Source organism: Macrobrachium rosenbergii, chromosome 10, assembly GCF_040412425.1.
Source record: "Macrobrachium rosenbergii isolate ZJJX-2024 chromosome 10, ASM4041242v1, whole genome shotgun sequence".
Taxonomy (NCBI): Eukaryota; Metazoa; Arthropoda; class Malacostraca; order Decapoda; family Palaemonidae; genus Macrobrachium; species Macrobrachium rosenbergii.
Window position 1 is genome coordinate 69,382,509 of NC_089750.1, and position 12,198 is coordinate 69,394,706.

General features: G+C 34.3%; 1 protein-coding gene across 8 annotated transcripts in view; it reads right to left on the bottom strand.

Moving 5' to 3' along the window:
• Nucleotides 1-6,895: 6,895 nt before the first annotated feature.
• Nmnat (nicotinamide mononucleotide adenylyltransferase) overlaps nucleotides 6,896-12,198 on the bottom strand; it is a 56,353-nt gene continuing 51,050 nt past the window's right edge. For 5 of the 8 annotated variants that reach the window (XR_010854358.1, XR_010854357.1, XM_067110656.1 and 2 more), the window contains one exon: nucleotides 6,896-9,135. Coding sequence is in view for 6 of the 8 variants with exons in the window: in XM_067110656.1 (XP_066966757.1) it covers nucleotides 9,000-9,135 (136 nt within the window). In the remaining 2 variants the exon portion in view is untranslated. The remainder of the gene's footprint in view (nucleotides 9,136-12,198) is intronic. The other 3 variants (XM_067110654.1, XM_067110650.1, XM_067110651.1) reach the window with 2 other exon arrangements.

Consider the following 12,198-nt stretch of genomic DNA (forward strand, 5'->3'; position numbering starts at 1 on the left):
TTTTAGCATTTGCCGCCAAAAATGTGTACCAGAAGCGAAAATTATTTCTCATAATTTTTATACAATCGAAGCTGCGTGTGCTCGTTACAGTGATGGAAAACAAACGAGAATTTAAGTAACTTAGTTTCTATCACTAGTTTAGCTTAACTGTGAGGCCAGTTTATGTGGATAATTCAATGAATTATTGGCCATTGGGCCTAAAGATTGAGAAAAAATGTTGGGGTGACAAGCCTACTTTGCCCCCCCCCTCCCCCAACAAACATGAATTCAAGACTTCATTCAAACCTGTTCGTCAATCGTCAGTCTTTATGTAACGGTGGAGGTGTGAGTACTGCTGGCGGATGGCTTCTGCTTAATTCATGCGGGTTGACTGAAATATAGTGTTGTAAATTCGTGAAAACAGAAAAGGTAATTTAAAAAAAAAATTCACTAGGCTACCATACATTGAAGACTTACTCGGTGTTGTTCAAAACCGGCGAAATTCATCAGATTTAAAGTAAGTTCGTGGTTTTTATTGTTACTGGTAGCGTTTGTTGCTTATTTATTATTATTTTACGGATGAAGATTGTGATAATTGCTTTGTATTGTTGAAATTTCAAAGATGGTTTGGCTAGACCCATATACAGTGGCCATGAACGCCGGGTTAGGCCTAGGTCACTCTGCCATTAATGTTTTGGTTTGAAGTCACCGTAATGGTAATTAGCTCGTTCATTGTCTATGTAAATTAGCTGTATTGCTTGAAACATTTAGTATGTCACATTATAAGCACTCGATTAAGCTACATTTGATATAGGTCTATGTGCACTTCGATAGATATAGCTTCAATAATGTAGTTTGCTGTTAGGCAGCCGTGAACTCCTTAATTTCAAGTAACACTTCTGTATCCAGTTTTACTTTTAAATTCGATGTGTTATAAACAGCCCAGGAAAAGTTTCGCCATTGTTACTATAACAAATAATTTAATCAAAAAGCATAAAATCTTGCGTTGCAAGAGGTGATTTGAGGGTGGGGTTTTTCATTACATCCCCATATGTAACCAAAACATTTTTTTTAGGGCTAAAAGGCGAACCGGGATAATCAACCTAAAGTATTCATAAAAACTAATATAATATAAGGTTTTGGGGAAATATGATAGCACACGTCTTCATATTAGGGACAAAGCTAAACTCAATAAGTAGGGTGACAGCCGAACCTAACAGGTATACGTAAAAAGACGTTCACTGAAACTGTAACAAAGAAAGCGAAATAGTTTAGGAAAATAGTGATAAATTCATCGTCAGGTACATGAAAGCTTAAAAATAGTATTATAATAATGCAGAATGTGTAAAAGCGCATTAGGAACTACTGGGTTAAAGTTCACGGGAATAACCAAAATTTACTGTAAATACCAGGGAGGTAGGAGGGTATGCGTAAATTGTTATGATACAATGAGCTTAGAGAAGACATGAATTATTTTAAGGGTATAAGATTTGGTTGAATTAGATAAATGGGAAAAATAATAAGAGTGTACTGTGCTGTTGTAGAGTCTGCATTCATGATCATGTGGATTAAGTCAAGACCACCGAGAAACTCCATCCGAGATAATACAATCCTCACCTGGTTGCTGCACTAAATTTGTGTACTCCGTATATGCTGCCACTGGGCAGAATTTTGCTGCTAAATGCCCGGTGAGTAATGTCCCCAAGTATCTGGTACACTTTGCCATCAAGGTACTTATATAACGGAAAATATGCGTGTGCGTGACTCCCCTCATCAGTTTTATTTTATTTTATTTCTTAAAGCAAACTGTAGTACATTAACGAGTAGCTCCACCATTAAACTGATGACAGTTACACTTGCGTTAAAGGTAGTCCTATAATTTTTTTTTAAAATTGCAAGCCGCATGCTGGAAAAGGATGGTTTTACAGTTTTATTATCATTGCTGGAGAACATATTTATGTACGTATTTATGCAGTGCCATTAGCCTGTACAAGATGGACATCGATTGTTTTTCGTAATCACCCACTCCAGTAATCACATCCAATTTGTAAAACCTCTTAGCAGTTTTGCCTTAATCTCAACTTCTTGTCATACGTTCGGTAAATTTCAATTTGTGTGTTAGTGTGTGTGTGTGTGTGTGTGTGTGTGTGTATATATATATATATATATATATATATATATATATATATATATATATATATACACACACCTTGGGTAAAAATACACTGGTAAATTTGAAATGGTTGACTGGCCTCGACCTCCCAAGTTTCCCCTGTTTTTAAATTGTGTAACCTGACCACATAACACATTGTAAGACTATACAGCGTCCTTGGCTATAAAGGAAAAGACATGTCGCATAGTGCTATGCCCAGTCTCTTTCCTTCAGTGTATTAATTGCTTGAACTATTGTAGTAGAATTATTGCTATATGAAATAGTCACTGTTAAGATGTTTTCGTGTTTCAGTTGATACACTCCTTAGACTATCCGCCTGCATCCGTTGTTCCAGGGGCGCGATAACCTAGAAGTTGGGACGCCAGTTTTAGTAACCATAAATCAATCGATTCCCGGGCCGCGAACATTGGGGTTGTTTAGGTGTATAATGAAAAAATAATGTCAGCGTTAGGTCGTTGAAATTCCAGTGTGTTACTGTTTCTTTTTTAAAATGGAATTGTTTTGATGGGAGTCATGGGTTACATTATCAAATGAAAGGTCTAAATGAGTAGATTTCGAAAGTGCCGTTTCGTCGTTAGCAGGGTAAAAGAATAATGCATACGTAGTGTAAAGATTATGAAGGGTAAGCGAAAATCCCAGGAAAATAACGGTCAGAAGATCCGTACTAATCGCTATCGCGTTCATTCACGCCTTACAAGCGTGGATAAAGGTGAAAGCGCATGGCTCGGATTTTCTTATTTATTTTCCTGTGGTTTTCGCTTATACTAAATCACGTGCATCCTCTATGTTTTATTTTAGTTTATGAAGGGTATTTTACAGCCCGCCAACCAACCTTCCCCGCCTCCCCACCTTCTACTGGTAGTAAGGGACCAGTGATTTAAAACTGGAAGTATATAGAATTATTCTGCAGTTTGTCGTGCAATAGATTTGTAGGGGCATATAGAAAGGACTTGTGTCGGAAGGGAAGTTTGGTTGAGGCAAACACACTCCGCGTAAGCAGTTACGAGGCACTTGGCACCGTTTGGTTGTCTCCTCTATAGTTTCACACGCATCCTTATTCAGCGAGTTGTCGTCATCTTTCCCTTATTATTATTATTATTATTATTATTATTATTATTATTATTATTATTATTATTATTATTATTATTTTGAATGAATATAACTTTACTTTGACAGGCGTTGCTGATTAAAATGCAGTATTTTTTCATGTTTAAAATTTATTTGCCATACTAAGGTTTGTAGTCTTCATTAAGATAAATGGTTAATTTTACTTAAATTATCTGCTTGCATTTCTTAAACATATTTTTTAAAGTATATAACATTACTTTAAACCTTCATTTTTAATTACAAGTGTTATTTAAACGTCTGTGATCTACAGTTATGTAAAGCATTGTAGATTAGCATTTTGCCTTTCTGAAATCTGAAATATCAGTAGGCTTGTGATGAATGATTTTGAGCAATCATCTTACGCCCCGGGTTTTTCTCATTCAGATGTTTATGCCAATGGTCTTGTTCATATGTGATTTAAAAAAAATTGTTACTTTATATTTTCCATTGCAAATTGTTTACTGTTCACAACCATTGATCATATTATTAATATTAAACCCTTTATTTTATTAAGTACAGCGTGTGATTAGGTACTTTTATGTCAAATGAATGCATTTAATCCTTTTATTTATAATGTTTACCCACGCATGCGTATATTATACAGTATATATATATATATAATATATATATATATATATATATATATATATATATATATATATATAATTTGTATATATATTATACATATATATGTACATATATTTTGGCATATATACTTATATATATATATATATATATATATATATATATATATATATATATATATTACACAGGTATATATAGCGAGATATATATACATATACGTATATATATTTACACGCACACACACACACATATATATATATTATATACATATATACGTATGAGTTTATAAGTGTAAGAGGGAGCGAGGATAGCCACATAGTTTTGAGTTGTTACACTTATCCAGTGAAACATTATGTCATTACATTAGGTATGTGTTTGCCAAGAAGACATCAGCACAGAGGACTTTTATTAGTTGCATTTAATTGCTCATTTTTTTGTTTAGGTGCTTAACAGGATTTTTCCTTTTATTAATTTTCTAAGTGTTTGAGATTTTATTTTATTTATTTTTATTTTTTTTATTTTTTTTTGCCAAAACTTAAACGTTAAGTGTTGGTAGTAGCTATCCGACTTACACCGTAAGTGGAAGGTCATTATGGTATTCGTAGGATACAGAAGGAAATAGGGAGTTATTACGACACTCGTGGAAAGTGAAAGAAAGAAATGTTAGGCTACCAAACTGCAAGATGTGTTTAGTTAAAAAAAAAAAAAAAAAAAAAAAAAAAAAAAACTTGCCACATTTATTATGCTATAAGACACGTGCCAGCAAAGCTGATTTTATTTCAGTCCATTGATTTAACTGCATAGAATTAATTTTTTTTATATGTATTTGGTTACCATAAATTTTTAATGCAAGTTCAAAGTATACAACTTTGATTAAGAATTTTCATGACATTCTGTAAATGTAATAATCGTAGAATATATATTTAGCACTGAATGGAAAATAGTGTTACATACAGTATTCCTATATTAAAGTGATCATGTTCTCAGGATGTCAGCAGAACGATGATGAGTGATATACCCAATAGTTGGTGGCCAGTTCCGATTTCTCTTCATTTCTTTACCGTATCTTGTGCCTTCATGTGTCATCTTTATCACTATTTGTTGTATTTGTTTGTACATGTTAGATGTAAATACAGATTTAGGTTAATAAGTGATAAACTTCATAAATTATTTACCTGTGTTACTTGAGCTCTTCATTTTACGGAATGTAAGAGAGAATGTTATCAACAGAGTTATTCTGTTCTTATATTTCTACACATATATAGTTATGATGGATTTTTTTTTTCACTTTCATTCCTGTTTTTACTTCATAGACCACATCATTGAAGTGAATAGAGACCAAGTAGCATATGGCAATACAAGTCACATTCCTTTTACACATTAGAAAATTGAATTGTATTGGCATTTACAACGTTGTAGACCATTTCATTGGTTAATTACATGACAAATCAAATCAAATCATAGAACTTAGAATAGAGCCATCAGTAGCAACAATAGTTAGTGTAAAATAAAAAATGTTATAATAAAGATCTACGATTGTATAAATAAATTGTATATTTTTAAAAGATAAAATAAAAACCTTCGAACTGCTGAACGGTTTTATGGTAAACACTGAGGAGGGACACCGTTCAGGTGTTCGAAATTCTTTATTTTTAGCTTTACCAAAATATACAATTTATTCGTGTAATTTTTTATTTTTATTATAAAACAGTTTAATCAACACGTCGTAAATTTCTTAGTACTAAAACAAATGATGGATTATTAAAAGAAACACACTTTTTTTTTTTTGGAAGCATAAATATTATTGTGCACCACAAAGACATGTTGACAATAATAAAATGACAAAACGATTACAGATCTGTCCTTCCCTGCTGTGAACAAAGACGTTTTAGTTTTTTTTATATTCCTGAAAATAAGAGTATTTTGGGGGGGATGAGAATCGAGGTAAGAAAGACATGGAGACGAACCAACGTGGGAAATAGAGAAATGAATATAATACAGTAGTAGGGTTCGAACGTCAAGCTGAGACCAACAGAAACAGACGACGGTTTAAAACCGCCTTGCTCGGAGTTTGAATTCAAACGGGTATAATTCAAACGTCCAGAAAAGTAAAGAAAGCGGACAGTCTTCAAACAAAAATACCCGGGAACTTAATTTTTTTTTTATATTATATCGAACCAACGTATTTCTTGTAGCTACTAAAAAGTTCACCAGACAGCCTCCGATGTTTAGTCTTCACCTCGTAAATAAGCTCAGTTGCCTGATAGTTTAATTGCCATATTTTTTTTTTCTGTTTGTATTTTCAAAAAGGGCCAAAACAGGAAACTTCGGACACCACTTTTAAAAACTACCTCACAAAGTCATCTAACATGTTAAAATGAAAGGAAATTCAACATTCACAAGAGCAGAGAAAGTTCTTCACACATATATAAGAATATATTGATATATATTGATAATATTGACATCCATTCTACTGTTTTAGTTTGAGGGATTAAATGTTAACGATATGAATTTTGTTAGAAACCAATCGATTTGCAAAACGCGACAAAATGCAAGTACATAGATCCCTACCGAAATGAAGCAAGCATGCTAAGATCTACCTGAAAGCCTATAAGGTACATGGATTCTTAAAGAAATTTGAACGTTGTAAAAATATAGAGCAACTACATAGAGACAACTACTGAATTTTTCTTCAAGTTCATAATATCAGAAAATGTTTAAGACCTGTAGCCAGCTATATCTCATTTTCTATAGGCTTGTTGTAAATAGGTTTATAGTTTTTTTTATACTGGTATGAAAATTTGGGGTTTAAGTTGTTTTTACAAAAATAAGGCATTACAGTGCAGTTGAACTTTTATATAGTAGAAATATATCTGAAATCATCTTTAGAAAAAGTGAAAGTGCTGGCCAATTGGACTAGTGATGAACACTACATTGCAAATTGTTTTAGATCGAGCGTGTTTTGTTTTTTCTGAAAATAGACTTTGCCAAAAATAATATGACGGATTTCAGTCTCAGTTTTAACAGTGATTTATCTAGAATTTTGTTAAAAATTGACCACTGAGTTTCCTACGCAAACCTAAAACGGATCAGAGAAAAAGTAGGCCGATGTAAGTACACTTGGTTGCTTGATAACCGTTCCAACATGCCTGAACAATTCAAAATATCTTGAGAGACCTTTATGTATGCATTTACTGGTGCACCTATTTCTTACCAAGCGATTCCTAGTTTATCATTATTTTATTTTAGATTTCTATTGAATTTATTACTTAAAGCATTAGTAGTGCTCTTTATGCAATGATTAGCCATCTAGTGCGACGCTGCATTGCTGTATATAAGTTGTTACAGTAGCACTAAGTGTTAAGACTTGACATTCTCATGCATTTACTCTAAATGGTTGAAATTGAACGCCGGTTTGAAAGTGACATCGAGGCGCGTCTTTTAAACTACGAGTACAGCCGCCAGAGGGCTCAGTTGTAAAGCTGGACATTAAATGTGTACGACAGAGACACACACACGTAGCTCTATAGGTGTTGCTGCTGCTGCTGATCTGACGCTAGACGGCGTAGCCTATAAACTAGTTTACACTTACTATAGCTTATTATCTCAGGCCTATAATGTCGGGATACCCCAGAAGAGGGGTCCCCACCTCCAGTTCGACAACGTCTCTTCGACCCAAACCGTTTTTGCTTTCACATCTTAGATAAAAGAGATGGGTATGGAGTGCCCACGAAGCGTGCCAAAATTACGACAGTACCGACGATACACAAATAACGCTGTTGTGCAGTTTATTATAATCCATAAACAACGAATCTCCACTAAGACGACGAAACACTTATAATTTCTCAGGTTGTTTGGAATCCAACCTTCAAGTGAAATAACATTTAAACAGGAGGGAGAAATAGACAGAGAAAGAGAGAAAGAGAGGGATACAAAGACAAGATAATATTCCAGCAACAAAACCCTCGTAAGTCAAGGCCTATTCGATTCATGTTTCGAAGCCTGCTTGAGTTGTAAAGAGCTTTCTGGTCTGAGGTCCTTTTCAATTGCTGAAGAACATTTCAAACTGTTTTACAACATAAGTGACTTTGCGAACTGTGAAAGTATGCAAAATCTACGTTTTGTACTTGGAAAACCGGTTAGTAAGATTTTTTTTTTATTTAATATTCATTTATTAAATTTTATTTATTTAGGCTTGCAAATAAAGCTGTGTGTCAGAAGGCTAACAAATGTGCGCTTTTCGAATGTGATAAACTTTGAAAGTTGTACATATTTAAACGAAGAGGTTTATTTAATTTGGTAACACCTTAGATTAACAAGTATATATATTTATATATTTTAGAACCATAGATAAAATAACGCCAGACCTGCTAGCTCACTGTCTATCAGTCAACAACAACCTTGACTTTCACCATCAATCTCAAGTCCCAATAGAAGAGAGAGACAAGTCCCCAGCCGGGAGATTTGCTGGGTGGGGCCTAGAGGCAAAAACTGGAGCTGAATACTCACCGGATGGCAAATTGAAGTAAAGGTAGCCATCCCGTGTCCCTGCGAACTAACCTCAAGTGTATTTGGATAATACTGAATCATAATCTGCTAATATATTTATATTTATATATATATATGCGTTTATATATGTAGATGTAGTTAGCCTATATATTCAAGAGACCCTTAGATCAGTTCCTGCCTGAGCTGTTGACAAATGGCCTGACTAATTCAGTCATGTGCTGAAAAAAAAAAAAACAAAAACAAAGGCCTTTCAAAGAGTTACATTGCCTAGTGCGCCTTTGGACATCTCTCCAAACAAATCCCTAAGTGCTCTTTTAAATCATGAGTATTCTCCCTCCTCTCCTTCTTGCTTCTTTCCATTACTTATTCATCATCTTTTTCTCCTCACCGTCACTGCACAGTGTCACCCACGTAAACAAACCACCATCAACAATGGCGTCAAACGCCTTCACCAGGAATCCCCAACCATAAAAACGCCACCTCTCAGGCTACAATCACCATCGCTGCTACTACCACCACCACCACCACCACCACATGCACATAGCATCCAACTTTTATTTTTCCCCTTCCACCTTCCATGATTAGAACGGTTCTCGTGCAGTGCGGAACCTCCACGACAAATCATTCCAGTGGATTCAGAGAGAGATTAGGTCACAGCCCAGGTCAGTTGACGGGTCACACCAGCACAGGAAGGTACTGTGGGGGCGGGTCGTGGGGGCGCGCGCACCCCACACGGTTTAACAGCTGCTTCATAGATGACATACAGGGCTCCCGCTCTTCGTCTGAAAGAGAAACAACTTCGAAAGTTAACACAGGGTTTAGGAAATGTCTGCAGCAGGTTAATCAATTTAGTCTCAATGTTTTATTTCAAGAGAAAAATTTCAATCAGTGTTTGTTTTTATACACCTACATCATTTGCTACTCTTACTTCTTTGAATGCTCACTGCGTGGTTTCAAAAATTGGGCAATATCTTTCATTTCCTTTTTATTTTCATTGATATTTAAGTATGTGGACAAAACGGTGGGATTTTCCTATTATCTTTCATTCTTCTACCTAAAAATAGGCATGGCAGGATATAAACCCAAGAGTAGCCTATTCTTAAAGATCTACGCTTTATGATTACACCTATGTGTCATTTGGCATGCCTAGTTACACAGGTAGGCTAATTAGATTGCTAGATAGATGGGTTCGGGAACATGGATATATAATGGAATAGATATAATTAGATGTCGGTAGTAGACGATCAGTATATGCATTGTCAGACATTTTGAAAGATAAGATACAGAGAGAGAGAGAGAGAGAGAGAAAGAGAGCACATTGTAAATGAGGTGAGACAAATGTTGAGTGAAAAGACTTTTCATTTTATTTTGCACAACTGATCTAAGCACAGGGAACTTTTTTTCTTTATACAGTGATAGAAAACAAGTATGTCATTTATTATCACACAGCTACTGAGCTTGTCATTGTCATTAATTGTCCACATACAACATTGCTTTGATTCTGTCAGCTGTCATTATATTTACTCCCAATTTCAGGCTATTTTTTAGTAGTAAAATATGACGATTTGAAGTGCTGACAAACCTAGCGTTTTTCTCCTAAAATTTCGTTTCCTCTTATTCTTCATAATTATATATATGACATATTCGTAGCGCAAATCGTGGAAATGTAAATATAAAAAGTTGTACTATTGTTCAGTAACGGTTCATTTTCTTCCAGTAACAATGTATAAGTTTTTCTTAATGAGTAAGAGTATAAAATCAGAACTTACGAAGCTTTACTGATCCTCTGAATTATAACTACTGGTTTTAATTGATAAGTTTTCTTTCTTTTATTATTAATTTTTCGATAGCGGTATAAAATTTTCTTTGTCTTTCATGTTTGTTTCTAAAAGGATCCTCAAATACTTCTGTAAAGGAATACAAAATTGGATTTCTTCCTGTTTCAGTATTTAGGGACAACGTGATGTAAAAACTCCAATGGACTATATATCAATCATCTTACGGTCATTTTCTCTCCGCCGGTGACACACATGCAAACATCAGTACACGTATTTCTAATTAGTGTTTACTTTTCAAACACTGGCTTAATTTGTCTCTCCCGCAAAGCCCTTTTCAGTCTGTTAGGAATTAGCAGCATCGGAAGTTAGCTAGTGAGCATATTAAAATTGTTTCAAGGGAAAATAGTATAAATTAACTGAAGGAAATCAATTATCTTTTTTACTATTTTTGCGGTGATATGAAAATTTTAAACTAATAAATCAAGGCAAGAAATATTTATAATGACTCCATATTACTCAGATATAGCTTGCATTTTCAAAACAACGTGCGTGCGGGTACTTATTATTGTACATTGTGCATAATGAACTGGAAAGCACCATTCAGCCTGTGATTATAAAAATAAATTTTTAGTTTTATATGAAACTGGTTTCCTAAAATATCAGATTTATACATCTGCTTATTTCTGTGATTTTGTAAGGGCACAGCTTAGCCTGAAAACCCCCAAATCACAGTGTTATTCTAATAATATAATTCTAAAAAAGTTGAGATACAGTATTTACACCACATGTAAATTCTATGGACGCGGAATAATAGTGTCCCACAATAATGCATTATTTTATGAAGGCAGTTGTACTTCAATATCTTTTCATTTCGGTTACATGGCTGAAAAAATTGCAAATAGTTGAACTTATATGATGTAGCTTTCTTTAAAAAATGTAGCCCTGTAACTAGATTGAAACTAAGCTAAAATTGAAATTTTTAGTAGATTTTAATAATTTATCCTCTTAATTTACCTTGGTCTTTAATTACAACCTTGTATAAAAAATAATTTAGCTTAAATTTCTACAGTACCTTAAATAGTTATAGCCTATTTTCGTAACTTGAGTATGACCAGACAAAATATTTAGTACTACTGAATTTAAATGTATCAAATTATTATAGAAGATTTCTACTAAATGTTCCAAATGAAAAAAAAAGTTCTAATTTTCTATAAATAATGACACAGCAGTTCTTACTGGATTACTCCACTAGCACAAGCTTTTGTACTTCCTTACCGCCAACACACGACTAAACGTCTTATACCACCACAGCAGTCATCCACTGTCCTAGAGAGGCTGCTAAAGAAAAACTAAATACTGTATTTACAAAATAAGGATGGAGGAAGAGCCGTTGTAGAGGCTTAGATCCCACCACTGGAAAATCTCCCTAGAAAAGAACTGGACTAATGAAAGCTCTCTGAGATTCTGATTTGTTTTGCTGGGGACGTTCGCTACGGCTGGAAAGAGATGCATGAGGAGGTGTGCAAAGGAAATACTGAAACCAAATAGACAAGCTTTTATTTCAGCAACAAGAACCCAGCCAAAAGGGGTTTCTTCTTCTTAATTACCACAAAGAAGCAAGTGCCACATAATGAAGTGATGAAACCAAAAAGATCAACGGAAACGATACAATAATCATTTGATAAACTGGAAAAAAAGACTGGTTCAAACTCTAAATCGTGTGTTTAAACCCTCCTGTGAAGTGAATTCAAAATCAACAGCGTGTTTTGTGTGTGCTAAATGGGAGGGGGTGGGTGGTAGGGGGTTGGGGTGGGCGAACTGATTATGGTGATTTACCAATTGTTATAATGGAAGCTAATTAAATAGTGCAGGTGGAAATCACTAAAAACTATTTGGAAGTAGCCTTTATTACTACTACATTCAAATGACATAAATTTGATCTTTCAGGAAGCAAAAAGACAATAAGGAACCAGAAACCATCTCTGTACAAGTGATGATTTTTTTTGTTGTTTTTGTTTTGTCAAAATAAAACTATGAATTGAGTTATTGTTCTCATCTAACGAGGAA